The sequence below is a fragment of the Spermophilus citellus genome, assembly GCF_964194105.1.
Source record: "Spermophilus citellus genome assembly, chromosome: 4".
In the NCBI taxonomy this organism is placed as follows: domain Eukaryota; kingdom Metazoa; phylum Chordata; class Mammalia; order Rodentia; family Sciuridae; genus Spermophilus; species Spermophilus citellus.
Genome location: NC_138185.1, coordinates 40025717 through 40049472, shown reverse-complemented (window position 1 = coordinate 40049472; position 23756 = coordinate 40025717). Strand labels below are relative to the sequence as shown.

The following is a 23756-nucleotide window of genomic DNA, read 5'->3' as shown; positions in this document are numbered from 1 at the left end:
CAGTCCAAAATGCTCAAGTTTGCCTATACCCCAGATAATAGCATTTTCCAAACAAATTGCTGACACATGAAGATATCGTCATTTGTAGCTGGATGACTGACTTTAGTATCCCTGTAATGGCAAACCCATCGTCTCAGAGGACAGATAGGAACTAGTCTCCACTGTCAAACTGTCGTAGAATTATTAAACATGGAGGGGAAAAATGACCCAAACAGTATGTAATGAGCTTCCTTTTCATTCTCTCACTACAAAAGCACATCTGTGGATTGTTAATGACTCTGAAATGGATGAACCAAATTGATGAGCAAGAAAAACATCTCTCAGGAATAGGAAACAGGAAAATGAACACACAGTGTTTATAAAACATAATTTAAAATATAAGGGCTTGTGAAAGTACTGGGAAATATTTTAAAGTGACATATGAGTGTAAGGTATTATTAATCATTTTCATATTCTTTCCATTATCCTATATCATTAATATTTTTAAATATACAGAAATACCAATATGTTGTCATGAAGACTCTGTTTGTTGATTTTTATGAGGTGGCACTGCCATGCTAGTCTATTAGCTTCTATTTTGTTGGATTTTTTTTTTAACAAAACATGCCTTGTGAACTTCATGTAGTGATTTGAGAATATATCAGGCTCTCAGTATCTAAGCTCATGTGAATTTTATACCAAGTCCTGGGACTACCCACATTTAGAGTCTGCATCCAACAAATACACATTTGTCCCAGGATGCCCATGAAAGAAACACCTTAGCTCAAAGATAGGACTCTTAGCTACAAGATATGATTATAGTATAAACAGGTATTAGGTTATTGATCTTCATACCTCAGTGCCTGGTATTGTGTAAGTCTTTAATAACTCTGAAATAAGATGATCGACATTAAAAGGAAGCAGAATAACTTATTCAGAGATAGCAAATAGCAGCAAGCCCACTAAAAATTATCACATTTGCAACCCATAAGCTAGAGCTATCATCCGACTAAAGAAAATTCAGAGTTGGAGATTTCTGACTTGTATTTTAATACCTAAGAAAGAATTGAATCAATTGGAGACCCAGCTTAGTGCTTGGTTTAAGGGCAGACATGAGTCTGAAAATAGTCAACAATCTGCCTGTTCTCAGAATACTATAGTTCAGCTATATCACAAAGGTAGCATTAGGAAGGAAAGAGAGCATTTGTAAACATGAGACTATATAATCCTGGAAGGGAAAATCAGCTTAATACTCAGATCATGAACTAACTCAGAGGGAGAACTACTGGAACATTCTGATCACCTCCGTAAACAGGGTTTCATTTGATATAAATATATATTCTGTAACTGTGAGGGGCCATTTGTCACATGATTTGACTCTTTCAACACAAGATTAAGAACACTAAAAATGATAAGTCGTAAGAGAAAAAATTACACAATATTCAGTTGATATATTTTTATAGCAATCCATAGTGAGCAAAATAAAACATAGTATTTATAATATTTACAAAAAATGCAATTTTAATACATTATTCTTTAATATAAATCTTCAAGTTTAAACATACTTTTAAAGTAACCTTTAGAATTACACTACACACACTATCTCTCCATTCACACATCCATGGGAAACTCATTCTTACACAATCTGTCTATACAGAGTCCATATATTATCCTATAAGTTGTGTTATAATTTTTAATCATATTTTCTCCACTGCTAAAAACATACACACACAACCAGCTTCTCGTTTTCATAAATGTAGTCACAGATCTGGGAAATATCATAAGAAGCAGGTGAATAGGATAATCAATAAACTGGTGTCTCAGTTTCCGGGTCAATGCACACCCTAACAGTGCAATGAAACTCCCTGCCTTGGCCCTGAAGATTATGTGATTTAAAAAGCCGTGCCTTTAACCATTTTCTCTCTTAGTATTTTTATTCTACACCACCCCACCCAAGTTGGCTGAGCAACAAGGTCAATTAAATGCAGTACTTTTCTCAATTCAAATATAATGTAAATTTTGACCATTCCACATTCAAGGAGCAAATATATTCTCACACTGACAACCACATTCCACTGGCTTTTCCTGAAAGCAAAGTGTGACAGATGCCTTGGCTGTAATTGCCAATCAGCCTTTACATGGCAGCTGAAAACACAATGCATCACTTTGATCTCCTTTGCTCTAAACACATTCACAATCAAGAAGCCTGAACAAGGAATAAGAAATTGGCATCATTTCCAGAAGCTGTCACTTGTGGCACTTAAATACTATAATGTATATTTTGCTCATATTTTATTTTCCTATTTCAGAGACATTCTGTTAAAGACCCGAACAACAACAACAACAACAACCAAAAGAATCACCCGCAGTTAAATACCATAAATACAGGCACACAAAAACTCTGACTACAAGCACATTTAATTAAATACCACTACTATCATTTCTTTCCCCAATTATGCACTTGGGGAATAAGACAAGGTAAGACTTCTCATATGGTTTTAAAAAGTATTCAAAAAAGCTGGACTTACATTTTGCAGGCAGGTCATAGCCACATGTGATTTTTGCATGTCCAGTCTCACAGCCATTCAGGTTACGACATTCAGCAAGCAAACAGGGGCCAGCTGCTCTATGAATGCAGCCATCCACTAGAGGAGAAAGAAGAAAGTTAGCCTATATTTGATCTTTGGGAAACAAATGTAAAACATGAGATAGGAAGAGAAAGGGAACTCAATTTTTCTCCTCTTAGAGACCCACAGCCCTATGGAAGAAAACTCATGGTACATTAAAACACTATGTTCTCTCTCTTGCTCTGTGTGGATTTGGTTTACATGGTGAGCAGAACTAGAGGAGTGATAGAGGCAGTGTGCTGGTAAATGTTAAGTTCTCTTGATATGTTGTATTTTCCAATTTCACTCTTACAAATATACCCGCCACATCTAATTTCATGTCATCAACTCAATGTTACTGAAAACATGGTTGGGAAAAAATGCTAACAACTGTCTCTTCTGAGCTCTTAAGTATTGACTCCAAGATATCACAAGTTTTAGAAGTCAAGAAAAAAGGAAGCCAGACTGAAACACTTGTACTCTCCTTAAGAATAAGAGGGTAAAAATCAAAGCTATCCAAAAAAAAAAAAAAAATGAAACCTCTGCTCAACTTCTCATCACAAAAGCAGGATGCCAACAGGATTGCATTTCTCCAGGGTACCTGACTTGTTGGTAGATGCGGAGCTAGATTACCTCTTAATAAACACAAAGAAGACCCACTCCTAGCTCCTATGGCACGAAGTGAAACAGAATGGCTGCAACTCTTGTTACTCTGCTAATTAAGCAGCAGTCTACTCTTGACTAGCCTCAGGTATAATCAGTTTGCAGGCTTCTCATTTGGGCCCCTTTGCATGAATCCTTTATAGTGAGAACAACTTTTGAAAATACAAATCTGATCTCACTCGAAATTAGCAACTTCTGTGACTGAATTGGGGTAAGTGCACAGGTGGAGGGCTAAAAATCCATAGGTACATAAACTAGGAAATTGAGAATTTCGGCATTCAGTCATTGCTAAATAGGCCCTGTGGACAGAAAGGAAATATGAGATTGCAAACCAAGGGAAAGAGAAAGAGGGAAGAATAATAATCTGGAATGCAAAAGCAGACTAGATTTTCAGAGGTCTCAAGAACTCGCCTCTCTCCACAGTCTGTAACACCATGAAGTTATCATTGCTCTTAATTTTATTTATTTCTAGAGGAAGCTGGATATTGAAGATACTGTCACTGGGAAAAGTACAACTTATCCAATGTCCATGCTGGCTTCTGACAACCATGGAAGCAACATTTTTAGCTCAATGAGTGTCTATATCACTACTTACATATCTGCTAAGGTTGAGAAAGAAGGCAAAAACCTTCTCATCAAAATGAATTCACTCAAGATTACTCTGGACTGCAGTGTTTCACAGAATTTAGGTTGAAATCCAGAATCTATACCAGCCATGTGTGCTCCAAGCTCCAGTTTCCTCAGTGTCAATAAAGGTAGTTTTGCATGGAATTTGAAGAATGTTCTGCATGGGAGGTATTCAGCACTGAATTGACTGTATTATACAGTATTATGCACTGAATTGAGTGTAGCTATCATAAATACCCTAATGTGAAATTTTGTTAAAATTTTAAAGCAACTCTTCCTTTTTAAAAAATGAGAAATAGAACAAGCAAAAAATACAAAAATCATCATTTACTACTCAGAGAACGCTTCAACATTTTCATACTCATTCTTTCACTATTCTTGCACACATACACTCAAAATAGTTTTTCTCGTACAAGAAAAGGTCAAAAATTTTTGCTCGAACTCTTTCACCTAGCAATTATAATTTTCTAAATTTAATATATGACATTATTAGCACAAGTGCAAAAGGTATGCATCTCTATAATTGTGAAAACTTGAAACTACTCAGATGTTCATCAATAGGGAGTTTGTTAAAAAAAGAAAAGTCCATCCATGCCATAGACTACGATGCATCAATTTTTAAAAATAGATCAACTTTTTGAACAAACAGAATCCTAAATGTGAAAAGATTTCTAAGTAAAAATTCTAGATTCAGAAAAGTATGTATAGTACGGCCACAATTTTATTTAAAGTTATATGAACACACCTGTACACATGTACATGTACTTATGTATGTAGTGAGGAGTTTTACACACTTGATTTTGTGATTATGAGATGGGAAACAAATTATGTTCTAATTGCTCTACGTTTGAATTTTTTTAAGAACAAGAGCTTCAAGAAAAGAATTTTAAAGTGAACAGTTTTTCTTGGCAAAGAGATAATTATTAACTTAGTTTGAAATGGATAACTAAAATAGGATTCACCAGTATACTTAATCATATGCTGTCAAATGTTGTCTGCCCTATTTAGATTGCAGCCTAATGCAGTTTGCAGATATCTAATTCTTAAAATCTTCATGGTCATACCAGTATTCCTGACTGTATTAGAGTAATGAAAGTCTAGCTGAAGAGCTATTTAATAATAATGATTACGGCTTAAATGTATTGAATGTATCTATGTGCCAGGCACAATACCAAAGACAACCTTATAAGGCAGATTCTAATTTTATCATCTCCATTTTATGAGAACTTAGGAAGAGGTTAGTAACTTGCTTACATTCACAAGGAATTGGCAACGTGATTGAAAACCCCAGATTTGTCTGATGCAGCAACCATCCTTTAACCATTATAATTCCCTGATCCAGTCTTGAATCCAGGCAGCCTTACCTGAATCCCTGGGTGTGAAAATATTGAAGCATTACATAAAAATGCTTTTTTATGATTTATAACATATATGCAATCAGAGGCACAGATCTTAAGTGTGAAGTTCTTATGTATTTTAGCAACAACCAACTAATCATGATGACAGTAAAGATACAAAATGTTTCCAACAGCTCCAAAGATAATCCTGTGCCCTTTCCATCCAAATTCCCATATCACCAATCACAGGGAGGCCTTTGTTTGGTTTTGATAACCACAACTACATTTTAGTAGTTACATTTTAGTTTCAGATTGAGGTTCTGGTGTCTTTCACTCAACATATTTTTGAAATCCATATGTGTTAAAAATATTAGAACTTTGTGACTTTTTTATTGCTGAGTAATATTCCACTATTGATCACCAGAATTTCTTTATCTGTGAATGTACATAGAATTATTTATAGGTTTTAGTTATTATGAATACATCTGCATACTGTAAAAATCCTTTGTAGCTATATGTTTCATTTCCCTGGACAAATATGAAACTTCTGTTTAGGTACTGTTATGTATTTTCCTCTATAAAGAACTGACATATGGTTTTCCAAAATGATTAGACAGTTATACATACCGCAGCAATGTATAGTTCATATTTTAGCATTCCTTTGATGCTGTTATTTTTTTTTTTAGTTTTAGCTATTCTGATGGCCATAAAGAGCATTCATTTTACATTTCTTTGATGACTAATGATGTTAAATATCTTGACAAATGCTTATTAGTCATTCATCCCTTTCTTTTTAAAAGGGTCTGTTCATGGTTTTTTAAAAAATATTTTTTAGTTGTTGATGGGCCTTTATTTTATTTACTTATTAATATGTGGTGCTGAGTTTGAACCCAGTGCCTCACATATGCGAGGCAAGCACTCTACCAATGAGCTACAACTCCAGCCCTTGTTCATGTCTTTTACTAATTTTCTTTACTTGTGTTTTTATTTCTGAGCTGTGTTAAATCAGCCATTAATTCCACCAAATTTTTATTCTTAACTTCAGATTATTTTTCAGTTCTTGAAATTTCCATTTGATTTTTTTCTTACCATGTTTGTATCACTTCTGAAATTTCCCATCTTCTTATCAATTGCATTTATCTTTTCATGCACATTTTCTAATATATTTCACATGGTGATTCTAAAGTACATGTCTGTCATTTCTAATATCCAGGCCAGCTATGGGTCTGTTTATATTGACTCCTTTTTTCACTGTCTGTGGTCACATTTTCTTGTTTCTTTGTATGTCTAGTAGTTGCTGATGGCATATTGTAAACTGTGAATAATATATTGTAGACTATTTAGATTCTATTATCTTCCTCCACACATTGTTGAATTTTGTTCTAGCAGGCAGATAAATTACTATCAGATAAAATGAAGGTTTTGTCCTTCTTGAGTTTCAATAGAAAATACAAGGTGAAAGCCAAGTCTCTCTTACTTGGGGACAAGTGTGGGGTGGGGACCTAAAATTTCAAACTCTATATATTTGCTATAAATAAGAAGTTGCTAGATTTTCTTCTCCATTCTCTCAGCTTTCTAGCTTTTATTGCTTGGTTTTATAGAGTCTCTTCCTGCACATGCATTGTTCAAGGCTTGATAAGGATTAAAGAGGTGTTTGTTGATTTGGGGGCTCCCCTTTCTTTGGATCTTCTTTCTGGGGTACCCTTATCATTTTTTAGTCACTCTGACAGTATCAAGTCAGTCCTATGATTCCTCATGCCAAATAAAACTGTTGTTTTCTGTTTGAGTTCTATTAGTCACTTGCCACATGGAGTAGGGAGGTTCCTCAAGATCAAAGCCATGTGCTTTCTTCAATGTAGTTCTCAAACAGTGTGGTTTCCTTCTCTCAAAGGCTGAATCATCTTTAGTGTCATCCTGCTCTTAGTTGCTCCATACTGACAACAAGCAATTTTGTTGTTGCCTATATTTTGTTAATAATTTATAATTACTATTGAAAGGAAGGTTATTCTGATGCAAACTTCTCTGCCACTCCTTGAAGCTGAGACTATATACTATATCTTTGACAAGTTTGAACATGATCTTATGTCATTTCAGAGCTATATTTGTGACTTGGGGTTGAGGGGAAGCATGTGAGATAGAATGCGATGGCAATATCAATTGTATCAGTTCTTGTGCTTAAAAGTCTTGTCTTCAAAAGATAAAAAGAGAATAGTCCTACGTGTACAAACTCAACAAGGGAGTTTAAAATTTTCTACTGCCATTTCTGTTTCTTGACTTACTTTTCAGAAATGCAAATCCAATCATCTTTACTTCCTTACTCAGTTAGTCCTTACTATTTCCCATATGTCTCATTATAAAATTCTTAATTCCAAATTGCGGCATTTTAGACTTTTCACAAATTTCAATCCAACTTCCACTTCTAACTTCATATCATCCCGCTCTTCTTCCTTTTCCCAAGACCTCATAATTCCCTAACTGTACCATGGCATTTTTACCAAATACCCTCTACTTCTACCTGGGGTATCTAGTTACCCTCTCCCTTGTCTTTTCTGCTTAATAAGGTCTTTCTCATTTTTCAGCTTCTAGTTCATATGTTTTCTTCTTTAAAAAACTATCTGCTACAACCTTTAACAAAATAATATCTTTTTATTATCATAATATTCAGGTGTGTACCCTTCTTCTCTTGCTTATAAATTGTTTTATACCTATTAAACAAGCAGTCAAATGCTTATGTGTACAAGATCTATCTACTCCCTCAGCCTAACTGTTCTTTGAGGGAGCAGAAAGTGAATTATTCCCTTATGTGTCCCTAGGATCTTAATAACTGACTCTCTAGTTGTTTAATATAGTGGAACTAAATTTGGGAGAACAAGAAGTATAATTTCTTTCAAATGTTTTAGTTGTAGATGGACACAATACCTTTATTTTATTTTATTTATGTGATCCTGAGGATTGAACCCAGTGTCTTACACATGACAGGCAAGTGCTCTAACAATCAACTACATTCCCAGGCCCTAGTTTCTTTTTCTTTTTTTTTCTTCTTTTTTTTAACAACACTGAGGAACTGGTCAGGTTAATCAAAAAGTAAAGTGGTATATGCACCCCATTGTTATAATCACAAATCTGGTGACAAGAACTATGACAAAAGATACATGGAATCTGAAAATTCACCCACTTCTTCTCTTGTCTTTTTTTTTTTTTTTTTTTTTTTTGTCCTGGGGATTGAACCCAGGGCTTCATGCACGCTAAGCAAGTGTTCTATCACTAAACCACTGAGCTACATCCCCAGACTCCCACCCACTTCTTCTCTACAGTCTGATACAGCTCAATAGAAAACCTCTTTAGGTTTCACTAAGGGTCAGGCTAAGACAGCCAGGCGGAAGCTTAGCAACATGTAAGATACTTCACCACGGCACATTTTCCAGAGAACAACAGGACCATCTGTAATTCTTACCTGATTCAAGAAGCAGATCTTATAGGAAAAAAGACAATGAAGCTCATATGTAAATAGAACTATATATTGAATTTTTCAAAATTGCTGTAGCTAGACTGCAGTGTGTTCACCAAAAGCCCACTTTAATGTCTTCCTGGGCATGCAGCTTCCCAGTCACCCTTATTGTGCTGTTGTTGCAGTGATTTGACAGGAGGGTATCATGAGATTGAGTCCTGTGTAAAGAGTGTAAGTAAAAGTGATAGAACTACTTCTGTGTCCAGTCCTTAAAAATCCTGCCCACAACTCCCTTGCATGCGACCTGCCATTGTCTGTGGGCTGGATGTAGAGGCTCCATCACAGGACACCAGCACCCCAGAAGATGGTAGAGCAGCTAGATGGAGAGTTCCTTAGTTCCTAACTGACTCCACCTCCACACCCCAAGCTGAACCAAATGATAGATAAACCTTCAATCATGTAAAGCCTCTGAGATTATGGGATGCTTCTGATGGCAGTTTGTCTTGACTAGTATAGTCACTCATGTTGTAAATGACAAATGGTAATTTTCATTCAGTTTGATCGCTGCCATTTTTTAAACTTTTATGCAACATATTCAGAATTTCTTACTGGAATGAACATATTATCTATCTAAGCTCACTCCTCTAGTTTTGCCTCAAGTCTTTAATCAAGCTAGAATTGGAAAGCTCAGTGAACATCCAAAGCTGACCCTCTCCTACGTATTCAAATAGCTGTGATTGAAACCAGACTAATAGAAGATAAAGGCTGAAGACTGTCTAGAAACTACGTGTGGTTTGGTGAGTTAGCGCTGGAGTGAATACTGAGGTCACTTACAGGACTGCTCTTCATCAGGGCTAAGGGGAGTCTAGCCGTAGCACCTTCTAAAGACCAGGCTTGTTGCTGACCTGACAAACCTGCCATTTAACATCTGATAACACTGCCTAAGTGCTTGCAAGCAGATGGTTAACTGAGGCAAGAGCCTTGACTCCCAGACATCATCCTCCAATTATCTGGCAAAGGCTAAATTCAGAGGACTTTATCCTATTAATAAGGGCCTATTAGTTAGGTTTCCTAGACTATAGCATAATGAATTGCACTGTCTGAGGGCAGAGTAGAAAGGTAGGTTTCAAGTGTGCTTGGGGAATTATTTTTCATTTTTTTCAATATTGCCTTGGATCATAGAGTTTGAGAATTCTATTATAGGACAGTCTTCTCCCAATATTTAAACTGCAAAAATAAAGACAAAAGAAATGGGAAATGCAGCCATCTCAATATTTTAAAAATCTAATATGTATTTTACTCCATGAAATCCAATCTGCTTCTCTGGCATTCATAAGGTATAAAGTTACCCATTTTATAAACAAATGAACAAGTTAATTCTGAGAACAGAAGAGAAAAAAACCCAAGTCATAAAAGAATTGAATAGGAACTCATCATATATTGTGGGCCAGTGAATGCCAGAGCCAGCAAATAAATAAATTTTAAAAACCCAAAACAAAACAAACACAGAGTTCAAAATATGGGTTTGTTTTGAGAAATACTAAAAGGGCCATATAATGAAATCCAGTTATTTTTGAAATTGGCCCTGTGAGGTCTCTTCCTTATCTTACAATACAATTTTCTAAACAGTTTTTAAAAAGGGAAATTTTGGAGTTCTTAGATTTACACATAGTCATTTAATCTTCTTTTGTAAATAAAAGACAGTAACTGAATCTAAAAGCAGTCATACAAATCATATTAGCCTCAAAATATAAGAGACTTCTCTCACTAAATATACATCTTAGAAGCCCAAGAGAATACAACAGGGTTCTTTTGAAATCAAATCAATATAAATTTATTAAACAACTATCTTGCACAAAACATTCTGCAAGAAACTACAAGGAAATTCAATAATACCCATAGTAATAACAATGCTACATCTTTTGAGGATTCACTATGTGCCTTCTGGTATGCAGGTGGCTATAAGGTTTCACCTTTATAAGAAGTAATAAGAAGTAATGTTACAATGTGAAAAGTGGATGGTTTGAAATCAGATATTAGAGAATTGTATCCTAGTGCCATTTAATTGCTATGCCTGGATTCTTTTTATCTATAAAATAGGGATCCACATAGGACCTCCATTCAACATCATAGGATCTTTTGAGTAAATTGACAAGAACTTTAAAGGGGTCTGGTATGTATCAAGTATATAATATATGTTGGCCATGCTCCCTTTTTATTCATCATAAATGTTTGAAAGGTAGGATCCTTTAGGATCAATACTCAACAAACAAAGTGGAAGTTAAATATTTAGTGCAAGATCATGTAGGAACCGGGATCAGAGTCCCTATTTCCTGAACTTAAAGTCTATGTTCTTAATCTCCATTTTCTCCTATATACAAAGAAGTATAAACAATAGTCTCTTCCTTGAGAGCCAATTAAATAAGACAGGAAGGCTCAGAACCATGTTTTCCCTGAAATTAAAAGTAATATGCCAAATTATATTGTTTTCTTGTATGCATGTATGAATATGTAACAACAAATCCCACTATTATGTATAATTATGATGCACCAATAAAAATGTAAAAAGAAAAGTTAATCTACAGAATATAGAATACCTTTGGATGGAAAATATATCCTTGCATAGATCAACAAGTCTGTAGGCATGCACATATAACTGTTATATTTTATAAAGTTCTTTGATAAAATTACCACATATTTAATTCTCTAAACAATCTTTTAAGATGGTATTGGGCTTTACCACTTTTAGCTGAAGAAACTAAGTATCAAAATAGGTGACTTGCTGAGGTCATTTACTTGTTAAATGGCATATGAAACAGATATGTCCCTTAAGTGTAGTCAATGCACATTCTTGTTTCACTACTGGAGAGGCACTTGGGGAACTGGATAGAAATGCAGATTCCTAGACCCAAGCCAAAATACATAAATTCATTCTCTCCAGCACTGGGCCACCAGAATTTGCCTGTAATCATCTCTGCAGATAATATAGATGCACACCACTATTTGAGAACTTTGAAAATCACTCCTCCACATTTTTTTTTCTTGACAAAACTCCAGAAAGAGGTGAGCATTTGGAGCTTTTAGTCAGTGATTTGAATAGACACATGAAGCTATGGGTCCTGACTCTTACAAAAGAGAAGAACATCTTTAAATTTAATTAGAATCATATTCTCATATTCCTTCACAAGTTCTAATCAAATATCTAACAAGTCTCTGCCCTTAACAGTTTGCATTTGTAGCAGGCAATATTAACTGGAACTAGAACTAAATGCCAGGAGAAAGTAAGATTTTGAATAAACACTGTTTCACTCAAAGTTATACATAGTAATCATGAAATGCCTTGGGCATAAGGAGGTCCTTGGTGCATGGTCTCCAAAGTAAAGACACTCAAGAACACATTCCTATGTGGGAAAAATATATTCAAACATTTATTTATGTTTATAATTTTAATAAAAAGATAATTTAAAAGATAAATTTAAGCATACACATGTATATATCTGTACATTCAAAAAATTTGAAGTTTAAGAGTCTTGGATATTAAAAGAATTCTCAAATGACACTGCCAGTTTCTGTACCTATATAATGTATATAATATTAATACTTTCTGCATGGGGTCCTTATGAGAACTGAATTAGACAGCAGTTGTATAGTTTCTATAGTGCCTGAATAAATGCTCAAAGAATCTTAAATGATAGATCTTTTGAAAAAATCACAGCAATTATTTCTCTTTTCGTATCTGTGCTTTTAGCAATATGATCTCTCTCACAGAGAGATGGAATCTTCTTCCTCACTTCTTGAAACTGGGATGATTTTGTAACTTATTTGGCCAAGAGAATAAAGCAGAAATGACTGTGCACCAGTTCTATGTCTAAGCCTCAGGAGGCCTTTTATGCTTCTGCTTATCCTCTTGGAGCCCTGCTCAGCTCCCATGTGAACAACCAAAGCCAGCCTGCTGAAGGACAAGAGACTGTGTGCAGGAGAGATAAGCTACCCCAGCTGGGACCATCCTGCATTCAGTCTTCCTGGCAAGGGACCAGACACATGAGTGAGCCCAGCTAAGTGGAAAAGAATTGCTTAGCTCAATGATGAACTCATAGTATGGTGAGTTAAATAACTGTTTTAAAACACTAACTTTGAAGGTGGTTTGGTGCAGAGATATATCCTGCATCAACATCCTCCTCCTTCTCCTCCTCCTCCTCCTCCTCCTCCTCAGAAGAAGAAGAAGAAGAAGAAGAAGAAGAAGAAAAAGAAGAAGATACAAAGCAATAATCCACCTTCAAGTAAAGACACAAGGGAATAACTTTAAATAACTGTCCTAAAGTCTTGGGGGAAGAAAAACAATACAGCTGAAATAATCAGGTGAAAAGTTGATTCCCTTACAGGTCACCTATAGCCTCATGAAAGATTTATGTGTTAGGTACTGAATAGCATCAGTGTTCCCTTTAGGGAAGAGAAGAAATATTGGTGAGAAAATACAATACAATGACAAGGAGATCTACATCTTGAAACTTCACAGATGTGAGGAATTTGGTTTAGCTATTTGAGACTGCTTTGGGCTAACTTCAAAAATTATTTCTACGAATCTCTTGATCTCACTGGTCAATTTGAAGAGTAGATTTGGGCTCTGATCCCAGGAGAAGATGATAAATGTAATGGAATAAACATTTATACATTTATTAGCTGAGGAACCTAGAGCACTTTTCAGTTATAGATCATAGAGCTAGCCTCCTTTATCTGGTCCATATGCTCAGGAACTGGTCTTTAGAAAACAGGTGATGTCTTTTCCCCCTAAAATCTAAGACCTAAATAATGTATAGATACCCAAGAAACAGTGATTTGTGCTTCTTTTATTGGACTTGAGTTGCCAAATGAGGAAAAAATAATATTTCTCAGAAATATATAAAATAGTCCCTAAGATTTCCTTGAAAAATATAAATTGATGAACATTGCTAGATTTGAGGATGAGAAGCCAATTAAAATCCTGTACAGAATATAAAGATATGTCTAAGTGTTGCTAACTGTATAGTAAACCAATTATTTTAAGATCTAGCCTGTGCATATCATTCCACATATCCTTAAAAAAATCTTTGCCTAAAGAAAATACCACTTATGAAAGAGATTGTTGGTAGCCTATCCACCATCAATTCTCACTTTCCCTGCTGATAAAGCCCTGTATTGGTTGGAGTGCTTTATGTCCACATGCTTAGGACCAAAACATGTGGAAAGACCTTGGCAGCCACCCAGTGAGTATGAGCATGAAGGCTGCACTGTGTTGTGGTAGAAAGAAGAGCTGGGGGGTGCCTCATTCTCTGATGCCATGTGTGGAGGCATCACATTAGCCCTGAAATACTTCTCGCTGGATGAGAGAAAATATTTTTATTTAAAAAAAATAGCTCACATTTTGTGTAAGTCACTATATGAGATGGGGATGGAGATTGAATTTCTGTAATTTAGAGTCTGGTGTCATTTCTAAATGCAGTAAGCATATAGTTTAATTTATCTTAGCAATATTCTTTGAAGTTCTGGATGAGAAACTTCTCTTTGGATACTACAACATAGTTGATTTGGGGGAAATACTGAGCAGAGAGAAATTGCAAAACAAACACCAGAGTAGACAAACAGCCCAAGAGTTCATTGGAGGAGCCAGAGCTTCAATAACCACATCTCTAAAGAAGAAACAGCAGCTGGAAAAACCTAGAACGCACCAGTAGGACAGGCATGTGATGCTAAAGTTGCTTAGATTTCATTGGTTTTCAACAAGAAGGAGTATTTCTATTTTCAGTAAGTGTGAGTTTATTCAAGGTAGATGCTACTAAAGCATCAAGGAAAATGAATAAGGATATTTCTCTGGAAACCTCCTGAATGAGGAATAAGTTTGCCAACAGATTACTAGAATTTTCAGGCAAAGGATATATCAGCTGGAGAAAATGGTGTAATAGGATGCAAATAATTGAAGATAACTACGGTACTCTGTAAGGGCCCATCAAAGGCTAGGCAATACACCTTTATTTATTTATTTAACTTGGTAAGTTTAATTGAGAAGGAAAAAATACACAACTCAATTCCTATTCAAGTCATCCTCATTCTTCCATCCAGAGACTCTTCTCAAAGAAATATGAAAAGGCAGGTCCTAACACAACATTCCTTGAAAGAACAATTCCTCAACATAATCTTCAAGCCTGGTGTTAACAGAGTCTAAGCATTAATGGAAATTTTGACCTTAAGTAAAAAAGAAATAATAGCTGCATGCTCAGAGCAGTCATAATAGACCTGCCTCTAGTGTGTGGCTTCGCTGAGTTAAAGGCACAGATTGTGCCCTTGTTTCTGTGAAAGTCTTCTTAATAGAGATCAGGTCAAGCAGAAACGCAGGGGGAGGGAGACCTTTCTCTTTCAAAGAAATAAGAAATGAACCAACTTAATACTTCCTTTTCTACCAGAAACTTCCCAGTGGCTGGGGACCCAAGTTCAGCACCAGGGATGATGTAGGTCAATATTAACAGATGCCTCAGAGACAACCTCATTTGTTTTATCAGAGAAGGAGATCTATGGAGAGAGGTAATCTTTCCTTAAGGAATTTAGCTATAAAACTTCAATCGTGTTATAGAATCTCTTCTCATTTTCTTCCTACAAAGAAGTAAATATGTCATTTTATGGCTAATTTTCCTATTGGCTTCTGGAAATACCAGTGGTTTTAGGTGAGATGGTGAAGGATTAAAAAATCTTCAGGAGAGAAAAAGAAATCTCTCTCAACTTTCACCTGAATGTTTAAAGGAAACTGATAAAAGCTGGTGTGTATGTGTATTTGAAAAATTAATAAAATCTTCACACACCCAAAAGAGAATCTGGTTTTTTAAACCTTTCACCTTTCTGCTCTTCCTAGTTTATAAGGGACAAATGACTGACTGTAATTCTGAAAAGGAGATAAACAAGCAACCCTTTTTTCCGTAGAATACCCATGAAGATGACATTTATTGCCTCAATCCAAACATCACTTTCTCTTTAACCATTACTTATTTTTAAGAATAGTTTTGAGAGATCATTTCACATGAGGAAAAAAATGTAGAGACAGGAAACAGTATGATCATTTTGCCAAGTAATACAATTATTCTTATGACATTTTTTTGATTGAAGAAAAGTTGTAATTCACTTATTAAAAGACTATTTTTTAGCAAAAAGCTACTTATTTAAAATATTTTATAATTTGATTCTTTTTTATAGGAAAAATATATCTAATGGTGCTCATTGTAGTTTCCAGTTCTGATGAAACTTTTATTATTTCTTTCTAGTTAAAAAAATTCAATATTGTTTCTTATAAGATTTTTTCCTTAGAAATTCTATACTTTCAAGCAAATATATTGATAAAATATTCTCAAAGAGCAAAAGAATCATCATGTATCAAATTAAATTTAAGCATTTAGGGGGCTGGAGATGTGGCTCAAGCGGTAGTGCGCTCGCCTGGCATGCGTGCGGCCCAGGTTCGATCCTCAGCACCACGTACAAACAAAGATGTTGTGTCCGCCGAGAACTAAAAAATAAATATTAAAAAAAAATTCTCTCTCTCTCTCTCTTTCTAAAAGTAAATAAATAAATAAATGAATAAATTTAAGCATTTAAAAGAAATTTTACTTAAAATTATATTAAAACCATAAATAGGGACACAGGGTTTTTACAACTAAAATTGTATCTCTATGCATCGATTTAAAGTATTTCTATATAATCATTTAAATAATTGTAAATTAATAGCTTGAAATGTTTCTCCTTAAGAAAAAAACAATTTTAGAATTATTTTGTTAGGGAAAGAAAGCAGCAAATTTCTGGGTGAAACCTAGGAGAGGGTCCTGGTGCTAATTCAATGGGCAGTGTACATTCGGTTCCTACATCCCTGTCCCAGGCCTGTGTTGCTTGAATGTCATTCAAGTCCCCCACCCCCAGACTCCCACAGATGCCCTTCTGCAAGGCTGCTGCTAAAGGAAAATACAATTCCAGATGTAAAAGACACGCGATATTCAGTTTGCTTCCCCATATTCCAAATCCAAGCCTGGTCACCAGATCCAAAGCACTTGCTTAATGGCCTCCTCAGAGGAAACCTCCCTCTAAGTCTGTTTGTCTTTTCAAAGACATTGGGGGCCTCTTCTCCAAAATTGCAAGTGAACAATGCTACACAAAGTTTTCTGCTACAGAAGGGATTAGCCAGAGCTTTGAATTCACATACATACCCATTAAAAATTAAAAATACAGAGCTAGAACAGGTGCCAGTGGCACAGAGGAGGGAGAAGGAAATTTCTCTGTGCCAATAAGGAAAGTTTTGTTCATTCTTCAAGTTTGTAGGAAAGAGATTACACAGAGCATAAAGCCCTGGTTTGGATAATCCTGCAGCTCATCGAAATGTCTATTTTCTTTTTCCCTGGCGGAACCGTTTGCCCCATCTAAAATGCTTGTGGGAGAAGTTAAAATGAGCCACGTGTGCTTTTCTTCACAAAGGAGCCCTATATTTAACATGGCACACGCATCCAACACCTCAAATGGTTTTGAAGAAAACTGCGTTTATTATGTGGGCTTATGAAATAAAAAGTACAAACTTTCTCATCCTGAAAAAATATGCAATGATATTTACAGCCAAAATAAGGAAGCCGTGCATAATGTAACACTTGGCAAGAATTTTAATCAGTGGATTGGCAAGTCTAGATGCAATACTTCAGTTCCTTGCAAGACATGTCAGAGCTTCCTTAATTTAAATACCACACACTGGGTCTGGAGAGAACATTTAGGAGACATTGTGCTTTCTGCAGGAGTGCTGACTAGCAATGCAAGCTAACTGAGACAGGAGCGCTGTTGATGTGATAACAGTTTCAACCTCAGGGAATGAATGATGGCAAGAGATAGACACGCTGTTATTGTAGAGCAAAGCAACACAGATTTACATTATGATAAGGCATTCCAGCTACATTACTTTACTTTAAGCAGGTAAAGATTCTTCCAGGTATCAGTCTGACTCAGTTTTGTTACGAAGAACACAATTCTGGATCTTGTCAGAAGTTTTCAGGCAGGATTGTTGTTTTTCCCAATAGCAAGACCATCCAGTAGCCTTCAATTCCAGCAGCCTGACAGCCGTTCAAACAAGTTGAAAGTCAGGTCACATAATGTGGACCCAAAACTGACCATCACAGAAAGAGTTATAATGCGATAAAAAGCTCCAGGGAACCTATTAAATCCACCATCCCTGTCAGTACGAAACAAGAGCAATTTTGCCTTCACAGCTACAATTTATAAAGAGTCCACTACAAAAACACAGCTGCACCACACTTTAGTAATTAGTATCTCACATATTACATGAAACTTCAAGAATGATATACTAAGAAAAAAGACAAAAAGTCCAATGGTAGGCACATAAATTATATAGATGTAGGTATATCACTTATGCAGAGTCTTTTTTTATAAAAATCTTTTAAAATATTTAAATGTTCCTAAATTTTCAAATTAAGCAAAATCTGGAAACATAAGATGTGGTTAAAAAATATTCTGCAATGACTCAAAACTTTAGAAGGTAAAGGTGGGATGGGAAAGGCAATTTACACTAAGCTCCATTGCACAGTTACCAAAGGTCAAGGGATCAGAAAGTCCCCACCTCTTTGTAAACATCACTGCTGAGAATGTTTTCCAGAAATTAATTTAAAAATATGATCTTTTAAGGAAAAAAAAGGATTATTTTCATACAATGGTATTTCTTTGCTAGGTAGAATTTACGTACCTCATAAAGAATTGAGAAAGTTATTATTTGGGGGTTTTATCCTGTTCGAAATTCAATGAAACCAAAACTTACTGTGCGTATGATTTGGGCCATCATTGCTTCATCAATCCTAGTGAAGCATATTAGGCTCCTAACTCTCAGTGTTTGAAACAGAAAGGCTAAGATCTCAAAAGACCCATAAAACCATAGCTCATGTATTGTTTATGGTCTGCTTTAATTTTGGCACTTTGCAAAAGGATTCTAGGTTTGGAAGAAAAAAAAAACTAGATTTTTCTTCTACGGTGTTTAAAAAAGGCATTCCTCCTTCAAGTAAATAGTATAATGGTAATCTTGATAGTTTCTGTTTCAAATGAATAGCAGAACTAAAGAAAATTAAAAAAACATTCATTATTATTAGAAGGCAAAAGAAAATAATGCCTCCAAATTCAGATGGAGTATGTAATAAATCTTATACTCCAGGGAAAATATAAATAGAAGGGTTTTTGATAGGGAAATGCAAGTGCTCTGGAGATTCTGATAGCCACCTCCCAATGGCTATGGGAGAAAATTCAAAGGCTAGATATTTGTAAGTTAATTATTCTAAGCAGGATGGCTTGAGGGGAAAATTCTAATATACTAATTTAGAAGTGAAAATTATTTGAATGTGATTGAAATTAGGTAAGAATGGCTTGACACAATTAAAAGAAAAACCAGGAGAATTAAGTGATATAAAAGCAGCAGGCATAATATCTGTGGGACACAGGCATTGCCAAAAAAAGGAGAGAGCAAAAAACAGAATCAACTAGAAACAGTAAAAAAAAAAAAGAAGATAACTTTATGTTTATTCTTATATTTAAGTATGCTTTAAAATGTAATTTATTAAGTCAAGGTATAACATTTTAAATTTTTTTCTAGTTCTTTGTAAACCTTTCTACCTCACCTCTCTTCATCCTACTGCAGTTATAAAAAAGTAAACTGTTGAAGACTTAACTGGTAATTCTCCCCTAACTCTACATCCAGTTCATTGTAATCACTAAGGTCAGATAAGTTCCTCTTCTATTACTTCATTTATTCTCTGCTTAACAAAGAATCCCTAGGCACCTATCATGTGACAGGTACCACTAAGAATTGTGGATAGAAACATAAAAAAGATTTATTCTTTTAACAAAGTAGCATTTATGATGTGTAAAAGTAAGACATCTAAGGAAATTCTTTGCCCTTCTATCAGAGGATCTGTAAATGTTTTTCCATTCCATTGCAGTCACCCAAATCTGCCATCTAGTTTAAATTCTAACACTGCCCACATGTGACTTCTCTTAACCATGTCAGTAACCATTTGTCATCTTTCTGACTTTGGGCAGATTTTGTGAAAAAGGAAGTTTCCAGAGTCAGAGAGAATGGGTGGATTTGTCATCGAAAACCACTATTTCTGATGCTAGCCAAGTGGCTTAGATCTTTTGAGCCTCAATTTCCTTGTCTATTAAATGCAAATGTAATTAATTTTTAAAGGTATGTTTGAAGATTAGATTGGATCAAGAATGCAAAGCTCTTAGAATATGGTAGATGCTCACTAAATGGTGGGTGCTATAATTACCATACTTCATTATTTTATCTACTATCAGAAGTGCTCATGCGCTAGTGTTAGTTTAGAGAGAAACCTGAGGGGATACAGGTAGCCTTAGTCCCACATCAGTCCCACATGCATCTTGAAATTACTGCAGTTCTACATTAAGGATACAAACTTTGTTCTTAGAATTAACATGTGTTGGTAACAGTCTACACAAGTTTCAAAGTAAACTTCCAATGTTATTACATGCTTAAACAAAAGGAAAGAAAGCAGTGTTTATTATTACAAGCAAAGAATATTTTTTTCCAAAAAGAATTCCATGCTCCTCATCCAGTCTTCCAAAAAAGGTGCCGTGTGAAATTATTTCATTCTTTTCAGCCCACTCAAAGCACATAAGGACTTACTGAAACATGGGTCTTGTAAATATGCCTGAATGTCAGGATTTTGGCTGTAACACAGGAACTAGGAAGGACTCCAGTTGTATCTTTCTGTGCTCTTCCTGATTTATGAGCCAGAAGCCTGGTATTTGATGCACATGTGAGGAAATACAATGTTCTTTTTTCATCTATTGTGAGTTTTGTGAAACCATCAACTAATTATTTGCCTTTAAAATAGACAAGGAGAATTTTGAAATTAAAAATCTGTTTCCCCACAGTGAGAAAAAGATAGTGCTTTATGCATTAAAGTGCCTTAGTTAGATCTTGAAATTACAATGTATACTTAAGAACTAGAAAACTAGAAGTTATAGCAAATAAAAATTCAATCCAATGGTAGCAATAGAAAGCCATCACTATTTTCTGTTAATTGCCCTAAAACACAAAATGGTGGGGGAAAGAACAGTTCTTCTAGGGTTATCTTTATTTAAAGCAAAAATTAAATTAGTTACTTAGAAAGTTAAATGACCAAAAGTTTATAGAAATTGTATTATTATAAAATTAAATATCATGACATACAGAATCAAACTTAAATACATAATATAAGGAATCTGAGAAACATTAGGGTAATTAATGTGTTGGTGTGATTCATCCCCACATGATAGTGAGGACTTTTTTACATAATTTATTTTGAAATAATTTCAACTTATAGAAAAATTTCAGTCAACCCCCAAACTCCTTATGCCCATTTCTTCTTCATCCAGATTTCTCAATTGTTAATATATTTTATCACAATTGTCTCCTTATATATGTCCATCATAATATTTATGTTCTTTATTATATATACAAATATATGCAAGTGTTCTTCAACTTATGATTGGGTTACATCCTGATGATCTCATTGTGAGCTGAAAATATCATTCATGAAAATGCATTTCATACACCTATCATGCCAAACACAGTATACTGTGAACTGTCTGGTTATTTACCATTAAAATCACATGGCTGGCTGGGAGCTACAGCTCACTGCCACTGCCCTACATCACAAGAGAATATCAGAGCTCATATGGCTAGCCCAGGAAAAGATCAAAACAAAAGTTGGGGACCATCTATATATACACACACCACACACACACACACACACACACACACACACACACACACCATGTCACACATTCTCATTTTCTTATTAACAGACTTTTCTGAATGGTTTGAGAGCAAGGTGCAGACCTGAAGTCCTATCTCCCCCAAATACTCCTGTCTGTATTTCTCCAAAGCAAGGGCACTCTTCTTACAAACTGCCAAGTTAGGAAATAAACATTAGTACAAATCTACTATCCTATTAGAATTGTGCCAGTTGGTCCCAGAAATGTCCCTTTTTGCTTTCAGGACAAAAATCCAATCCAGCATAAGTGTATAAAATGTTGCCACAGAATTGAATGATTTATGGAAAAGGATTTCTTATTGAAATAACTTTTCCCACAATTGTTTCTTTTTTACAGTATGATTTTTAAATTTCTTTGGTACTAGATTTGGTAATCTTCCATCCTACCATGTTGTTCAGTAAAAGAAGGCACTTCCATGTCACTTGGAAGCAAATTGTTAAAACACAGAAAACGAGGGGAATGTGTTCTCAAAATGATTGAAATTATTAGTTTGCTTGTGTTGCTCAGATTCATAGATTTTTAAATACAACATGTGTATGTTAAAATTTTCTATTATATCCCAGTTTTTGAAGAAAATATTTTTTAAAAACATGTTTTAAAGTTGTGTTTCCAATCTCAACTGTAGTGTATTATGTACCTAGCATAGTGTACCTAGCATTGTATCAGATAAAACATGTATTTTGATGATTCCTTTTTATATTAATAAATAAGTTAAGCATAGTTAGGAAAATGTTTTTTGAAATATTTTAAAACATTTATGAAGGAGAATAACCATTAACATACACACGATAAGCATGGATACATTGAGGTTTTTGCAAGCTATTACCTATGGTTTAACTATAGCCCAACATCTTGAAAGCCTTTTGCAACAAATTATTTATTTTTTAAATGGAATGTGGGCTTTTCTCTAGAAAAACATGAGCTCCACTATCTAGCAGGGACCTCAATATTTTTCATCAGTAACAAAATATGACATCTAAATGTGGCAAACTCACTTAAGCCTGGATGCAATTCTAGAAGAGTTGAAGGGCAAGGGGTTAAGCCATGGCTGTATTTATCAAAATGCTTTTAAAGCAATGAGTGGATCAAGTAACATACAGAGTGAATGGGAATTAAATGTAATTAAAATCACTGTCTCAACAGACAGGACAGGTTATAACCTTTATTCTTTCTAACCAAGCCCCCTACCCTCACATGCCTGTAAGAATCATAAATTAAAGAACCTAAGATTTTAAAAAAATAAATAAATAAATTAGTACTGTCACTGTGGAATACTATATAGAAGTTGCTTAAGAAACTCAAATAAAATTACTATTTGATATAGAAAAAAAGAACCTAAGATTTTTGAAAAATTTTGAAACATGTTACATTTAGCCAGCTTGTTAAAATTTGAGATAAAAAAAATACAAAGAGAAGGTGTCTAGGAGATTATTAGAAGAGAAACACCACAAGAAATGTCTGAAATTGCGATGACACCTTTTATTTTACTATATATGTTATTTTAAGGAACTATAAGTAAGGCAAATTTGTCTGAAATAAATATACTCCCAAAGGGATAGCAGAATTATTAATCTCTGAGCATACATGGTGCCCAGTCTATGTTCACCAGACCCTTTTTTCCTAATACCGTTTATATTTACACAGAATATTTTGGAGTTGTAACCTCAGGAGGGGCAAAGAAAAATAGGGAGGTTTTTTAAATGTATAATTAAGTGATTTGCTAATTCCTGGGAAGTCAGCATTCCTTGTACTGAGTCCTGGCACGATCTGATCTGCACTATAATCGGAACCAAGCAATTATCCGGTGGGTGCCGAGTGAGAGCAACCTCAGAAGACATGGGAGAGGCTATTTGCCCTATAGGAGAGAAGGACTGGCATTACTATAATGCCACAAGATGTTCAAATGGGACAGTAGATAGATGGCAATGAGTTACTCGTTACAAGTGTTCTTCTAAAAGTGTTCATCATTATTTTATTATGATCATATATGTATTATATATAACTTGTGGAAGAGAAAAAGGTATAAGTATACAATCGCTGATGTCCCTTAACCCAGAGATAATTTCTCATAATGGAATTCTCTTATCTAAGGGGCTAGTTGTTTCAAGGCACTCATTCTTGAAGTGTGGTTCCATGAACAAGAACAACAGCATCTCATAGAAATTTGTTAGAAATGCAAGCCTTGGGTGATGGGACACAGTATACATGCCAGCCCGACTAAGCCAGAAACTCTGCAGATTTTTGAGAAGCCCTTCTGGTGAT

At 35.0% G+C, this 23756-nt stretch overlaps 1 protein-coding gene across 2 annotated transcripts in view; it reads right to left on the bottom strand.

The window, feature by feature from the left end:
• Positions 1-23756, bottom strand: part of MACROD2 (mono-ADP ribosylhydrolase 2) — a 2040087-nt gene that overhangs the window by 1305971 nt on the left and 710360 nt on the right. For both annotated transcript variants that reach the window (XM_081290808.1, XM_081290809.1), the window contains exon 5: positions 2508-2624. In XM_081290808.1, coding sequence (XP_081146934.1) covers positions 2508-2624 — 117 coding nt within the window. The remainder of the gene's footprint in view (positions 1-2507; positions 2625-23756) is intronic.